This window comes from Stenella coeruleoalba, assembly GCF_951394435.1.
Source record: "Stenella coeruleoalba genome assembly, chromosome: 3".
NCBI lineage: Eukaryota > Metazoa > Chordata > Mammalia > Artiodactyla > Delphinidae > Stenella > Stenella coeruleoalba.
The window spans coordinates 61,490,037-61,507,499 of record NC_137148.1 but is presented as its reverse complement, the minus strand read 5'-3'; the positions used below and the strand labels follow the sequence as shown (position 1 = coordinate 61,507,499).

The 17,463-nt window shown below is 36.3% G+C and overlaps 1 protein-coding gene across 5 annotated transcripts in view; it reads left to right on the top strand.

The window, feature by feature from the left end:
* AP3B1 (adaptor related protein complex 3 subunit beta 1) overlaps positions 1-17,463 on the top strand; it is a 274,658-nt gene that overhangs the window by 145,371 nt on the left and 111,824 nt on the right. For all 5 annotated transcript variants that reach the window (XM_079916789.1, XM_079916785.1, XM_079916787.1 and 2 more), the window contains exon 15: positions 5,369-5,545. In XM_079916789.1, coding sequence (XP_079772915.1) covers positions 5,369-5,545 — 177 coding nt within the window. The remainder of the gene's footprint in view (positions 1-5,368; positions 5,546-17,463) is intronic.

Here is a 17,463-nt window from a genome sequence, read left to right as displayed (position 1 = left end):
TTTTTTTTTTGCGGTACATAGGCCTCTCACTGTTGTGGCCTCTCCCGTTGCGGAGCACGGGCACCAGACGCGCAGGCTCAGTGGCCATGGCTCACGGGCCTAGCTGCTCCGCGGCATGTGGGATCTTCCCAGACCGGGGCATGAACCCGTGTCCCTTGCATCGGCAGGCGGACTCTCAACCACTGCGCCACCAGGGAAGCCCAGAAATACACTTTTAAATTAAAGTTTAAAGAAAAAAAATACAGGCTTTCCAAAAAGCACAGAAAAAGAAAATACTTTATTTCAATATGTGTGGGGCATGGCTAAAGCTATAACTGTCACCATTTTTAAAGTAAATAGACCAAAAATAAGATAATTTGATATTTGTCCTGAGACATTTGAAAAATAACAGTGAAAGAAAGCATAGAAACCTAAGAGGGATCAGAGATGATTGTGTAAAATGGGATCCCAAATAAAGATAGTTGAAATTGATAAGTACATCTTAAATGTGGTCCTTTGGAAAGACAATAAAGTAGAAAACCCCTCCTGATTCTGATAAGGTGGAGAGAAGGCAAAAGTAGACAAATTGGGACTGTGACATAGAAGAGATTAAAATAATTATAAGAAAAACTATATGCAGATCTATAGCAAAAAACCCCGAACTTTTGGAGAATGAAAAGGTGATGAGTTTTTACCGTTAACATACCTCAGGAAGCTGAAGTGCTTGAAGTGGGACAAGGAAGAAAGAAGCAAGGTGGTTTGTGAGGCACAACCCTAAAAATGGCCAGGGATTGGCGGCACAAGTTACTCCAGAAGAATGTGGTGAGGGGTGTAGCCAACAACAGCTTCAAATCAGAAGTGAATCCCCAGAATCTCTGCTCCAGTCAAGAGACCTGTTCACAGAACAATGGCCATGTGGGAAAGAAAGTGGGCTTTATTAATCTGACCAAGCACTTGAGGACCTTTAAATGTGGGCACGTGATTCTAACATTAAGCCTGAGAACCTTAAATGAGACCTCTTTCTTACTGAATCTCTGCCTATTTGACCTAAATCCTAGACCCCCTGGATTTTAGAAAGAGCCAATCTGACCAGTGTCAGAGGACAAGAGGACACTATTGAGCATGTTTTCCCTCAGTACCTAAGCCAGTTTATCAGGACGAAATCCTGGGCTCATGTACCCTCTGAGAGGAGGAGGAACCGAGGTGACAGCTAGACCTCTTCCCACCGTGACCACCTTACTTATCCATAAAACCAGAGGTAAAAGGAAGTGGGAAAATGCCCCATGTTCATAAGTGTGGGAATAGTCAAGAAGATGGCCTAGATCTGCCCTGAAAAAAAAGGCTCGCTCTGGGGAAGCTGCAGGAGGCCTTAAGGGAGCCGTTGCACAGTGTGGCAAAGGAATAGGTGCAAAGGAATAAACTTTCATTTGATTAATGAGTAAATGAAGCTCATTGATGTGAAATTGTTTGTCTCCATGATATATGTGATCAGTCAGGAACCAGAACCAGTCTTCTTGCCTTGCTGACCAGTATTCTTCCTAGAATATAGCGCACTCATTGTCTCTGCCCAGTGCCCATGGCGAACTCTCAATCTAGACTTGGAGTTCCAGTCCTAGTTGCATCACTGACAAGCTGTGAGATGTTGGGCAAGTTTCTTATTTCATTTGTGCCCCAGTTTCCTCATATATCAAGTGGGGATAATGGTAGAGTCTACCTCATAGGGCTTTTGTGATAACTGACTGAGAAAACAGGTAAGGTACTTAAAAACAATGCCAGTAAAACATGGTGGGAACTCATTAGATGTTAGCTATGTAATTTTTTAAAAAAGAGAACACAGATTTTATTGTATTCAAGACTTTGATTCCATTTGTTATGTAAGTGGCATAGTTGAAAATCTGAAAACTAAAATTTAAATTAATTCTGTATTTAAAATTCATTTATATTGAATAATTTATGTTGATAGGGCACTCAGCTGTCCTGATTGTGAGTATTTTATCCTTTGGAGTATCTTTCATTTGTAGTAAATACTACTTTGGGAGCAAAGTTCTTCCAGAATAAAATGCACACTACCTGAGGATTGTTCTAAGAGGATTTCACATTATCTTTAATGGGACGGGTGAGGGTTTCACATTATAAAAGAAGAGTTGAAAGATGTTATTTGGTAGACTACTGAGCGATACTGAGGTAGCGCCTTAGCCTTATGTACTCTGTGCCCAGCTACCTCATGAGCGCCTGCCATTTCACAAGTTAACTACACTTGCCCTGCCATCCCCACTTAATTCACACTCAGGTTTTCATGCATATTGAGTCCACATGCAGAATATTGGGTCTGATGTGCTGTTTGCATGCAGTTTGTTTAGATGTCTACTGATTTTGCCTTTGACAAATTTAAATAAATAAAATCGATGTTTTTGCAGGATTTACTTTACACTGTTGCATTGTGCAGTGAGCTGGTATTGTAACACAATAGCTTTTAAATTGAACTGCTTACAGAGTGATCTGTAAAATCTTTCTAGATGTCTTTCTATAACTGTTGTGGTCAGCTAGCAAACATTATTTGTTTTTGCAGGCAAGTTAATGGGTTAAAATGGCAGTGGAAACTGCCTTCTGGTAGAAGGTTTAAAAAGTGCACTTAACCACTTGCTCAGGGCATTTAGAATAAAGAATCAGTCAAAGTCATTTACAATCCAGTTTGTCTTCAAAAATATTGAAAGAAAAGGTTCATAATGAAAGTATTATATGCATACATGTGTGTTATTAGTTTGGCCTTAGTTCCATGTTCCTATTTGTTCTGTTTGAAAAGACCGTGAAGGACAAAAAGTGACTAATTTTCTTATTGCTCTTTTTTCAGTTGCTTCAAATCTTTGAAAATAGTGGCCACGGATTCATAGTATCAGTGGTGTACAAATAAGAGTCTTATAACATAATTGGGAGAGAAAGGCAGGGCTGAAATTTGAAAATCTTATTCTGATTCCAGCCAAATGCACAAAAACATTGGGTTTGTCAGTTTTCTAAGCTTTCTAATGTCATCATGGAAAGATTGGTATTAGTATATTTATAGTGATATTATTTCCTGTTGTGAAGAAGTTTTCTTTGTGTGTGTGTGTGTTTTATTGGTTGTGTCAGGTCTTAGTTGCGGCAGGCGGGCTCCTTAGTTGCGGCTCGTGGGCTTCTTAGTTGCGGCAGGCAGGCTCCTTAGTTGCCATTTTCTATGTTTTTTAAAATAGAAATTTTATTACTTAGTTCTAGACTCTCTGAATATGATCCTGGCCCCGCCCGCCCACCCCCCTCACCTAGAGATTTTCATTGTGAGCTTTAGAACTTACTGATTTTTAATTTTTTAAAGAGTTATATTTTAAATGTATGGATTATGAATGTTTAGAGTATTTAAATATTATTTTAATCTTGATATATTAATGAATAGGAATATAAACAATCTCTTAGACTTTTATGGGGTTGTCTTTTTAATTGCAAAGAAGTAAATAAATAAATAAGTGTATAACCAGAGGAAAATTACTTAAAGTGGGGTAACAGATGTGATATGTCATAGAAATCTAATTTTTATACTGGTAATTTATAATAAAATATTTAAGAAAAATAAATCTAGCATAACTGAAATCTGAAGTTGCCCATATATTCTTATTTAGACATACCTTTCATTATGGCAGGCAACTTGAATTGCTTCGTACTGGAAAATTTAATGTACCACTCAATTATTGTTCTTTAGCCCAATTTAAAATAATAGATTGGGAGTAAAGTCTTAATGCAGTGTAACCTTCGGAACATTAGAAATAGCCTCTTTCTTTCCAGAAATCAGTATACAGTAAGGATATCAATTTTATCGTACTACGTGAATAGATCTGTAATAGCATTTAGTATTTTACTCAATACTTCTAGTTAGTACTTACACTTATTATGTAAGCATACTGATTTCTTCTCTCTTACTAAACTTATTCTAATATTAATTTAAAGATGATACTGTTATCACATTATTTGAAAATGTATACTTCAAAGTTTTCTGATGACCTCATTCTCCTTCTGGTGAAAGACTTAGCGGTGTCTTAATAATTTTATGTTATTTCTTGAAATGGGTGTTTTGAAGGAATTCAAGGTGGTATATATTGTGATAAAATTCTAGCTGTGCAAAGGTCCTCATTCTCACTTTCTTCCTTAACAGTCTTACTGTGTACAGCTGTGAAACTATAATGAAAACATTAGGACTTTATTTGAGGCATTAGAAAAGGACTTCATAAAGAGTCTTATCTCTTCTTGTGATGCTACCTCTTAATGATAGCCATTGGCTTTTTCATTTATTGTTAAAAGCAAATTTTCTATACTAGGTGAAAATGTTCACAGAAACTAATTTACATACCCCTTCAAATTCCTTTTGAAGGATATTGAAAGGGGGAGGATACAAATAAACAAATAGTAATAAAACTAATTTGCATGCTCTAAATAAAATGTTAGTCTTAATGGTGCTGGTGGAAGGTTTCCAATTTGTAACAAAGCATTTATTTTTAAGAAACAAATTATATGGAAATGTAGATAATTGAAAATATATATAATGCCAAAAATGCAGTATTGGACAAATTTATCTTATTCCCATTTCTATTGTTGATGACCAAATAATAGACCAGCATTCATGATTTTATAAGTAGGCCTTGATGATTTTGTCAGTTTTATTTATTTCCAGTGCTGCAGATATAGATACATAGAGGACAATAACGGTTTTGATTTGGAATCATAGTCTTTAATGGGTCTATTCCTTTTTCTGTATTGTCCACGGATTCTCAAAACGTGGTTTGCAGACCGCCTGTCTCCAGAATCATCTGTAATGCTTCATGAAGCATGGATTCCTGGACCCCATCACAGAACTACTGTCTTAGAACTGTTACCAAAACCCTACAGTTTTAGTCATAACCCTAGATGATTTTTATATAGGCATCGAGGTTTGTGAATGCGCTAGAGCAGAGGTCGGCGAACTTTTTCTGTAAATTGCTAGATAAGTAAATATTTTCAGCCTTACGGTCTTTGTTGCAACTACTCTTCTGCTATTATAGCACAGAAGCAGCAACAATGATAAATAAATGGGCGTGGCCAGACAGATTTAGCTCAAGAATTGGTGGATCACTGTTAGAATCAAGATTCTAGACCAGTGGTTTTTCCTTTATGAATCTTTTCTTAAGCATTATCTCTGAAATCAGTTTTAATCAGAATTTCTGGTAACTGAAGAAAATTCATAAATACAGGAGGACTTCCTGGATATATGTTAAATAAATTAATAGATGATAAAACCTTTATAATATTTAAAGCCTTTTCTATGTTAATATTAAGGAGAGTATGATTATATTATTTGTAATATTTGTATATAATCTGCTTCTAATATTAGGTTCCTGTGGCTAGAGCAAGTATTCTTTGGCTAATTGGAGAAAACTGTGAACGAGTTCCTAAAATTGCCCCTGATGTTTTGAGGAAGACGGCTAAAAGCTTCACTGGTGAAGATGATCTGGTAAAGCTGCAGATTTTAAATCTTGGAGCAAAACTGTATTTAACCAACTCCAAACAGGTAAGAGACTAATCCTTAGTCTGCCTATGTGAAATCTACTTTCCTCTTTGCTCTGATACATTAGTCTGTCCGTTCAACAATTACCAGGTGCCTATTTCTTTTAAGGTTTTACTTTAGATGGTAGTGGTATAAAGAGATGAAATTCTGGTCTAGTAGAGGAGAAAAACATAAAAAAATGAAATAGTATGTGGTAAGTGCTATAATAGAAGTATTGTGATACAGTGGAACTCCAGAGGAGAAAGTTATTGAAAGTCTGAAATAGAAGGAGAGAGGTCAAAGTTTCATAAAGGATAAGACTCTTGACTAAGGGCTTGTAAGGAGTAGTTTACCATACAGAATAAGGAAAGAGGAGAGCAGGGGGTCAGAGTCATGAAACAGCTTGTTGCTTTCAGGAAACTTAAAGCTGAGTTTGGAAAGGTAGGCAAGGGCAAGACTTGGAGTGGCAAGTGCTATGGACTTTGTCCCCCATGTGAAGGGAAAGCCGTTGAATATTTTTTAGTTATTCTCATTTTTTAAAACAGCGTTATAGTCAGATTCGGGAAATGTTGAGATAAGGTCAAGTGAGTTCGGCACTGGCGGGCTCTCTGCCTCTCCAGAGGGGTGTGGTGTGTGACTAAGGAATGGCTTTAACCATCACAGCCGTCCTGCACATGTGGCCCAATGACTACGTGGAGCAGGAGCTCTCGGGGTGCTGGTTAATAATGTAGCCTCTGGGCCTTGCCTCTGACCTAGAGGGAAACCGAAGTCTACACTTTGCTAAGCCCCACCTGGTGGTTCTGGTGCCCCCCCCCCCCAACATTTGAGACCCATTGACAAAGGAGTGCAGTTCGGGGAAGCGCTGCCTAGCAAGGGCCCTTCCAGCTGGGAGAATATGTTGAGCTTGTACAGACATGGCCTGTGCTGTTCCCAGCAGTGCCCAGCCCAGCCAAAGTGGGAGCTGCGGCCTGTCTCTCCCACCCACCTGCAGGGTGTGTGCACTTTGGGGGAAGAAGCAGGCATTAAGAAACCAGAGTTAAAAACAAAAAAAAGTGGTGTAATTGACCAGAATTTCTGTTTAGAATATTCATTTTTTAAATCAGTTGACTTTGAGGAACTGTTGGTAAGAGGAATAGCCTCTATGTATAAAATACATAGAATCACCACTATATCTTGGGGTTGGCCAAAAAGTTCATTTGGGTTGTTCCGTAAGATGTTGCAGAAAAACCTGAACAAACTTTTTGGCCAACCCAATATAAAATAGGGTCTTTCTCATTCTTCCTTTGTCTGAATAGCTCTTCTCTACAGGTGGAGGGCTTAATCTGGTCAGTGAGACTGGAAAAGGATTCTTGCTCATTTACAGCTAGGACACTTAGTGGGCTTTATGCTCTGTGTCCTGTCTCTGTTTCTCCTTAATTTTTCTGACTGGGACTCTTACTTAGCCTCTGTGATTTCCCCCCTTCTATTTCCCACTCTCTGTCTCTGTTCTTGTCCCCCTCCTTCTCTAAAACTCTCTCTACCTGGATATCTCTTTGATAGCCTTCACACACGCACGCACCCCATCTACCTACCGCAGTCTAATGTCTTTGTCATTCTCTCCCTCTTCCATCAGTGTTTGTGTCTCCTTTTTTGTATCTGCTGTGTATCTCTTTGTATGTGTCTCCCTCTCATTCTGCCTTCTTTCCCTACCCATAGATCACATTCTTTCTTCAGTAACCTGATATTGGCCATTCACAATTCTCAGGTTGACTCCTCAAATTCATATATTTATTCATATACTTTCGGATTGTCTTCATCCCTAATTGTGATGTGAGTTGTATTATTATAGCTTTTGCTGATTGGTGTACCAAACTTGTGAGCAAATAATTGCAAATATTTTGAGCATATTTCTATGATTTAGATTTTTTTTTTACTTTCCGAAGTCTCTTTTATTTTTTCATTTTTTTTTACATCTTTTATTTTTTACATCTTTATTGGAGTATAATTGCTTTACAATAGTCTGTTAGTTTCTGCTTTATAACAAAGTGAATCAGTTATACATATATATATGTTCCCATATCTCTTCCCTCTTGCGTCTCCCTCCCTCCCACCCTCCCTATCCCTATCTAGGTGGTCACAAAGCACCGAGCTGATCTCCCTGTGCTATGCTGACTGCTTCCCACTAGCTATCTATTTTACGTTTGGTAGTGTATATACGTCCATGCCACTCTCGCACTTTGTCACAGCTTACACTTCCCCCTCCGCATATCCTCAAGACCATTCTCTAGTAGGTCTGTGTCTTTATTCCTGTCTTACCCCTAGGTTCTTCATGACATTTTTTTTTCTTAAATTCCATATATATGTGTTAGCATACGGTATTTGTCTTTCTCTTTCTGACTTACTTCACTCTGTATGACAGACTCTAGGTCCATCCACCTCATTACAAATAGCTCAATGTCGTTTCTTTTTATGGCTGAGTAATATTCCATTGTATATATGTGCCACATCTTCTTTATCCATTCATCCGATGATGGACACTTAGATTGTTTCCATCTCCTGGCTATTGTAAATAGAGCTGTAATGAACATTTTGGTACATGACTCTTTCTGAATTATGGTTTTATCAGAGTATATGCCCAGTAGTGGGATTGCTGGGTCATATGGTAGTTCTATTTGTAGTCTTTTAAGGAACCTCCATACTGTTCTCCATAGTGCCTGTACCAATTCACATTCCCACCAGCAGTGCAAGAGTGTTCCCTTTTCTCCACACCCTCTCCAGCATTTATTGTTTCTAGATTTTTTGATGATGGCCATTCTGACTGGTGTGAGATGATATCTCATTGTAGTTTTGATTTGCATCTCTCTAATGATTAATGATGTTGAGCATTCTTTCATGTGTTTGTTGGCAGTCTGTATATCTTCTTTGGAGAAATGTCTATTTAGGTCTTCTGCCCATTTTTGGATTGGGTTGTTTTTTTTTTTTGTTATTGAGCTGCACTGAGCTGCTTGTAAATTTTGGAGATTAAACCTTTGTCAGTTGCTTCATTGCAAATATTTTCTCCCATTCTGAGGGTTGTCTTTTGGTCTTGTTTATGGTTTCCTTTGCTGTGCAAAAGCTTTGAAGTTTCATTAGGTCCCATTTGTTTATTTTTGTTTTTATTTCCATTTCTCTAGGAGGTGGGTCAGAAAGGATCTTGCTGTGATTTATGTCATAGAGTGTTCTGCCTATGTTTTCCTCTTAAGAGTTTGATAGTGTCTGGCCTTACATTTAGGTCTTTAATCCATTTTGAGTTTATTTTTGTGTATGCTGTTAGGGAGTGATCTAATCTCATACTTTTACATGTACCTGTCCAGTTTTCCCAGCACCACTTCTTGAAGAGGCTCTCCTTTCTCCACTGTACATTCCTGCCTCCTTTATCAAAGATAAGGTGACCATATGTGTGTGGGTTTATCTCTGGGCTTTTTATCTTGTTCCATTGATCTATCTTTCTGTTTTTGTGCCAGTACCATACTGTCTTGATTATTGTAGCTTTGTAGTATAGTCTGAAGTCAAGGAGTCATATTCCTCCAGCTCCGTTTTTCATTCTCAAGATTGCTTTGGCTATTCGGAGTCTTTTGTGTTTTCATACATATTGTGAAATTTTTTGTTCTAGTTCTGTGAAAAATGCCAGTGGTAGTTTGATAGGGATTGCATTGGATCGATAGATTGCTTTGGGTAGTAGAGTCATTTTCACAATGTTGATTCTTCTAATCCAAGAACATGGTATATCTCTCCATCTATTTGTATCATCTTTAATTTCTTTCATCAGTGTCTTATAATTTTCTGCATACAGGTCTTTTGTCTCATTAGGTAGGTTTATTCCTATATGTTTTATTCTTTTTGTTGCAGTGGTAAACGGGAGTGTTTTCTTGATTTCACTTTCAGATTTTTCATCATTAGTGTATAGGAATGCCAGAGATTTCTGTGCATTAATTTTGTATCCTGCCACTTTACCAAATTCATTGATTAGCTCTAGTAGTTTTCTGGTAGCATCTTTAGGATTCTCTATGTATTGTATTATGTCATCTGCAAACAGTGACAGCTTTACTTCTTCTTTTCCGATTTGGATTCCTTTTATTTCCTTTTCTTCTCTGATAGCTGTGGCTAACACTTCCAAAACTATGTTGAATAATAGTGGTGAGAGTGGGCAACCTTGTCTTGTTCCTGATCTTAGTGGAAATGCTTTCAGTTTTTCACCATTGAGGATGATGTTGGCTGTGGGTTTGTCATATATGGCCTTTATTATGTTGAGGAAAGTTCCCTCTATGCCTACTTCTGCAGGGTTTTTATCATAAATGGGTGTTGAATTTTGTCGGAAGCTTTCTCTGCATCTATTGAGATGACCATATGGTTTTTCCTCCTTCAGTTTGTTAATATGGTGCATCACATTGATTGATTTGCATATATTGAAGAATCCTGGCATTCCTGGAATAAACCCCACTTGATCATGGTGTATGATCCATACACCATGTATGTATGTACACCATGTATGTATGAATGTGTTACTGTCGATTTCCCCTTTTATGGCTGTTAGTATTTGCCTTATGTTTTGAGTTGCTCCTATGTTGGGTGCATAAATATTTACAATTGTTATATCTTCTTCTTGGATCGATCCCTTGATCATTATGTAGTGTCCTTCTTTGTCTCTTCTAATAGTCTTTATTTTAAAGTCTATTTTGTCTGATATGAGAATTGCTACTTCAGCCTTCTTTTGGTTTCCATTTGCATGGAATACCTTTTTCCATCCCCTCACTTTCAGTCTCTATGTGTCTCTAGGTCTGAAGTGGGTCTCTTGTAGACAGCATATATATATGGGTCTTGTTTTTGTATCCATTCAGCCAGTCTGTGTCTTTCGGTGGGAGCATTTAATCCATTTACATTTAAGGTAATTATGGATATGTATGTTTCTATTCCCATTTTCTTAATTGTTTTGGGTTTGTTATTATAGGTCTTTTCCTTCTCTTGTGTTTCTTGCCTAGAGAAGATCCTTTAGCATTTGTTGTAAAGCTGGTTTGGCGGTGCTGAACTCTCTCAGCTTTTGCTTGTCTGTAAAGGTTTTAATTTCTCCATCAAATCTGAATGAGATCCTTGGTGGGTAGAGTAATCTGGGCTGTAGGTTTTTCTCCTTCATCACTTTAAATATGTCCTGCCAGTCCCTTCTGGCTTGCAGTGTTTCTGCTTAAAGATCAACTGTTAACCTTATGAGGATTCCCTTGTGTGTTATTTGTTGTTTTTCCCATGCTGCTTTTAATATGTTTTCCTTGTAATTAATTTTGACAGTTTGATTAATATGTGTCTTGGCGTGTTTCTCCTTGGATTTGTCCTGTATGGGACTCTGTGTGCTTCCTGGACTTGATTAACTATTTCCTTTCCCACATTAGGGAAGTTTTCAACTATAATCTGTTCAAATATTTTCTCAGTCCCTTTCTTTTTCTCTTCTTCTTCTGGAACCCCTGTAATTCGAATGTTGGTGCGTTTAATGTTGTCCCAGAATTTTCTGAGACTGTCTTCAGTTATTTTCATTCTTTTTTCTTTATTCTGCTCTGCAGTAGTTATTTCCACTATTTTATCTTCCAGGTCACTTATGCATTCTTATGATTTAGATTTTATCTTTACATTTTAAGTCAGTTTTTGAAAGGAATCAGTTAATCATTTCCAAGTGCCATGTAGATTAATTCATGCAGTGAGTTATTTTTAAAAAACTGAGTAAAAGAGCGGAAACCTATGTTTGCTGTTGAGTTGCTTGTTTATTGATAAAAACACTGTTTTAGCCTGACACTCACTGTTCTTACTAAATTCATGTAGTACTATGAATGTCAACATAGCACCTAGAATATTATGATTGTTATGACTCTATGATAACAATGGTTTGGCTACTCTAAGTGAGCTTATAGATTATCATAAAAGAAAAGTAATACAAATTAGTATGTTAATCAAGACTGAAGTAGATATGTCTTACAAAACTAAATGAAGGTTCTTTCCTTGGCTTTCTTCTTTGTAGCTGTAAATAACCAATAATGGAATGTAGTACTGTGTGTTCAGAAATTTTAGAGTGTATTCCATATCTTTTTATTAAGTGAATCTGAAGATAACATAGATTGCACTCAGCTATTTTTTTTTTTCTTGAATTCAGTTTTGGAACTCAGCTTCTGAAGTGTTGTATTGTGTATTTTAGAATGATACTTCAGGATAACCACATAGACTTGACCACCAGCTGGTGAAAATATAGTTATGTTTAGAAAAACAACTTGTTGTTTTTAAATGATTAAATATAAAAATAGATGAACAAAGGTATCCTGTAGAGTTGTGTTCTGTTCTCCAGTTTCTCATTTCTCAAGAAAAGGAGTGTGAGAGAATTCATAAATGGAAATTAACGTCAAAGGATAATTTTTTTATGTACCATCAGCTTGACTGGGTTTTTAAGTTGTATGATTCATAATCCGTTGGATGTGAGATGAGAGTAAAATGATTGCTTTCACCTAAATGTAAAAAAAATTTATTTTCTATATGTGTTTATTTTAATCATCTTTAACACTAAACTAGGAAGACCAGGCCACAGAGTTCAGGGAGTGGTTTGCCATGAAATCCCAACATTTATTTGTAGGTCTGTTTTCCCTGTGGCCTAGATCTCTCAGTGAGCATTTTCAGATTTTTTATTGAAATATTTAGTTTTAGGGGATGGCTACATTGCTTTTTGTAAGATTTGGCACATTGTATTCATTTGTATACCTAAGGAATAATTGAATAATAAGCTTCTTTAATATCGCAAATGTTTTTACCTGGTGTAAAGAAGAGTTTGAAACTTAGTTAACAGTTTGCTGTTGGTATGGTTGAGCAAACTCCTACTGGACAACTATAAACTTGGGAAAAATACAAAAAGTAAATAACTACCTAAAGTCTCAAAAGCGTAAATAAAAGTGGGAAGATTCTTAAGGGAAACGGACACTTAAAAGAAGAGAGTGGCACAGAGTGAATTTCCCCACTTTTTTGGCTCTTATCCTGAGTTCAGGCTACAGTTGGTACTGTACACAGAAGCTGAAATCCCAGAAGGAAACCCAGAGTCCTTCTGGCCTGAGGAAGTAGAGGACAGAGTTTAAGAAAACTCCTGGGAATTCCCCGGCGGTCCAGTGGTTAGGACTCTGCTCTTTCACTGCTGAGGGCCCAGGTTCAATGCCTGGTCGGGGAACTAAGATCCCACAAGCCGCTTGGTGAGGCCAAAAAAGAAAACTACTACCAAAGATATTGAAAAGTTAAGGAAGAATTCTAGAAAGCAGTGAGCCAGTGTGGGGAGCCTCAAAATCTGTGAATACTTTTGCTCAGGTCTCTGGCTGACACCTGAACCACACATATGCATGGTGGATTCAGAACAGCACAGTTAATAATAAAGGAACTGAACAGGAATTTGAACAGCACTGAAACAAAGTTTGTGCTTTGAACCCAACCTAGAGTATAGCAACATCCAGGGTCTCTACAGTGTAACATTCATAATGTCCAAGATAAATCCAAAATTGCTCAATATAAGAACTAGAACAGGGAATTATTGTTTAACAGGTATAGAATTTCAATTTGTGAAGATATAAAAATTTCTGGAGATTAATGGTGGTAATGGTTGCATAACACTGAACTACACACTTAAAAATGGTTGCAGTGGTAAATTTTATGTTTATTTTTACCACAATAATGAAGAAGACCAGGAAAATGTGATCAGTTTAAAAACAAACAAACAAACAAAAACCAGAAACCAACTTCTAGATGACCCAGATGTGGAAATTTGCAGGCAGAATTTTGAAGCAGCTTTTGTAAATGGTTGATGACATAGAGGAAAATGTATTCACAATAGATGAAAAGATAACTCTCAGCAGAGAAATAAAAACTATAAAAAATAATAAAATGGAAGTTGTAGAACTGAAAAATACAGTACCCAAAAAATCAACATTTTGTCTATCTTTAGCATTACATATTCTTTGATATTTTAATTTTTTTCAGTATGGAGATATAAAGCTGTTCATATCGTTTTTTAAAAACTGTTGCCTTATGATTAAGACTCTGTAGATGAACTTCTTCTGTAAGCTTCTTTAATTTTCTGACTTCGAGCTCTTTCAGATGGAAGTTTAGAAAGCAGTTTAACTGTATGTGATGCCTGCCATAGAACTATTTAATGTCAATTACTGGGAGGCAGGTGGTGATTCAGAGTACAGGCTCTAATGTTAGACTGTCTGACTTCAAATCATGTTTTGCCACTTACTAGCTACATGATTTTAGACAGATTACACAATACAACCTACCTAATCTAATTTCTAATCTGTAAAGTGGAAGTTATAATCATATAGTCAGTTATTTATAATGCAACATGTATGTTCCTAAAAATCACTGTGCTTTACAGAAACGCACAATAACAACCACAGGGATTATTGCAAAAGTGAAACCAGAGGCACAACACTCAAAAAATTCATTGGTGACACATAAAAAGAAAAAAAAAAAAGAACAGTAAAAACACGAGAATAGTTTTACACATGTTAAATGGTTAAGAAATACATAAATACTACAATGAATCTAGCTTTTTACTTTTAGAAAGACCTGACTTGTGGAAACGGGTGTTTTAAAGGTTGTACTTATGAGTTATGTCATGGAAGGAGGGTTAATTTGAATATGGATGGAAAGTTGTACTGCCACATGTGGCTAAATGTAGCCCATAATACATGTGGTTATTTGAGATAGATGTTTGAGGTGGATATGTTTCTTTATTCCTGCACAGCCCAGTTCAGCTGGGTGCAGCTTTCTGCCTTTACCTGTTTTTTCTTACTGATGTAATCATGCCAAAGCAAGCACAAAATTTACATTGTACCCAAATTGGCCCTGCTGTGCCAACTGAATTAGAGCAAATCCTGCTTTTTCATAAACTTAGTTTACACTGTTAACCAACTGCTAGATTTTTCTTAGAGAATATGATTATTTACAGTCAGAAAACTAGTCTAGTTATTGAGAATCTCTATGCTCATTTTAAAAAAGCACTCCATTGGGGTTTATCAACCTGAGAAAAGGGTGCTGAAATTCCTCTTTTGTTGTTTATGAAGGAAAAAATTGTTTGATATGAATATCAAGAGTAAAAGCACTGGTAGAATACTCTCACAAGTAGAGTAATTTCACTGTTATATGGGGGGAAAAGTTGAACAACATTGAAACCGGTTGAAGTTGCTAAAACTCTTCAGCTCTTAAGACACAGTATAAAAATTTAGCATGACTTCCTTGAAATAGTCTACTGAGGTCTGAGACAGAAAGCTATGATTTGATTAAACTGATTAATATTAATTAAAAATTAATGAGTAAAGGGTACATCTGTTTCTAAACTTTCTCTAATAGTGTATCATCTTTTAAATGTAGTGATAAGTAATATAAGTTAATGTTTTACTTAGCTTATGTTTTTATTTTACTTATTTATTTATTTTTTTGGCGGTACGCGGGCCTCTCACTGTTGTGGCCTCTCCCATTGCGGAGCACAGGCTCCGGACGGCAGGCTCAGCGGCCATGACTTACGGGCCCAGCCACTCCACGGCATGTGAGATCTTCCTGGACTGGGGCACGAACCCGTGTCCCCTGCATCGGCAGGCAGACTCTCAATCACTGCACCACCAGGGAAGCCCTATGTTTTTATTTTTAAATATAAAATATTGCAAACTTATAGAATAGTATAAAATAGCATAAATACATATACAGGCATACCTCACTTTATAGTGCTTTACAAATATTATGATTTTTACAGACTGAAGGTTTGCGGCTACCTTGTGTCGAGCAAGTCTGCTGGCACCATTTTTCCAACAGCATTTGCTCACTTCCTGTTTCTCTGTCACGTTTTGGTAATTCTTGCAATATTTTCAAACTTCTTTATTACTATATTCTGATCTGTGATCAGTGGTCTTTGATTCTACTACTAAGATTCACTGAAGGCTCAGATGATAGCATTTTTTAGCAATAAAGGATTCTTTTTGTTGTTTTGTTTTTTTTATTTTTTTATGTTAGTGAATTTTTAAAAATTGAAGTATAGTTGATTTACAATGTTGTGTTAGTCTCTGATGTACAGCAAAGTGATTCAGATATTTATATATACATATATATTCATTTTCAGATTATTTTCCATTATAGGTTATTACAAGATATTGGATATAGTTCTGTGTACTATTTACAGTAGGACCTTGTTGTTTATCTATTTTATATATAGTAGTTTGTATCTACTAATCCCAATCTCCTAATTTATCCCCCCCCACTCCCCACCCTTTCCTCCTCCTTTGGTAACCATAAGTTTGTTTTCTAAGTCTGTGGGTCTGTTTCTGTTTTGTAAATAAGTTCATTTGTACTATTTTTTAGATTCTATCTATGACTGATATCATATGATATTTGTCTTTCTCTGTCCAGTTTATTTCACTTAGTATGATAATCTCTAGGTCCATCCATGTTGCTGCAAAAGGCATTATTTCATTCTTTTTTATGGCTGAGTAATATTCCATTGTATATATACACCACATCTTCTTTATCCATTCATCTGTTGATGGACACTCAGGTTGCTTTCATGTCTTGGCTATTGTGAATAGTGCTACAGTGAACACTTGGGTGCATGTATCTTTTCGAATTATGGTTTTCTCTGGATATATGCCCAGGAGTGGGATTGCTGGATCATATGGTAACTCTATTTTTAGTTTTTTAAGGAACCTCCATACTGTTCTCCATAGTGGCTACACCAATTTACATTCCTACCAACAGTGTAGGAGGGTTCCTTTTTCTTCCTCTCCAGCATTTGTACATTGTTTTTTTAGACATACTGCTGTTGCACACTTAAGAGACTACAGTATAATAAACATAGCTTTTATATGTACTGGGAAACCAACATGTTTGTGTCACTCACTTTATTGAGGTGACCTTTAACCATACCCGTAATATCTCCAAGGTATCCTATATATCTACCACTAAGATTAAGTCAGTGTGTTTGCCATAATTTTTTTTAAAGGGATATAACAGGTAGAGCTAAGATCTCAAGTTCCTGTTCACACCTTTCTTACGTCCCGATTGGTAACCACTGTCATATTATTGGTGTGTTTTAATCATACATGTTTTTATTGTTGTTACATAAGTATGTATCCATAAACAATGTATTTTTTGTTTTGTGTGTTTTCAAATTTTACATAAGTAGTATTCTACTTTATGTATACTTTCACAATTAAAGTATTTTTACTTAATGTGTTTTTAAAATATTGAGGTATGTAGCTATAGTTCATTTATTTTAATTACTGTCTCATTTTCTTTGAGACAGTTACTTTTTTTTTCTGCTTTTCAAGAAGAAAGTGCTTCATGGAGTATCCTTAGTACTTATATTTTCTTTGTATCACTTTTCAGGTTCAGTTTTTGATTCTTAGTGAGAAATTTTATAAATCACAGTGATGTTTTGGGAATCCTTCCTGAAGTTTTCTCTTGACCTGTGATTCGGTCTTTGGAGAATTCTACCCCCACTCCCAGCCCCTTTAATATAACTTAAAAAAAAGGGCTCAGGCTCTATGCGGTGACATTTATACCCTTTCTTGGATATATTTTCTTGTCAAGTAAATATAACATATAAAGGAAAAACTTATGTTGACAAAAATGTGTATACTGTTAAATTTTTAAAAATCTGTTGCTTTTCTATACATTAACAACAAACTACAAGAAAGAGAAATTAAGGAAACAGCCCCATTTACCATTACATCAAAAAGGATAAAATACCTGGGAATAAACCTATCTAAGGAGATAAAAAGACCTATACTTAGAAAACTATAAGACACTGATGAAAGAAATTGAAGATGACGCAAACAAATTGAAAGATATACCATGTTCTTAGATTGAAAGAATTACTATTGTTAAAATGACCATACTACCCAAGGCAATCTACAGATTCAATG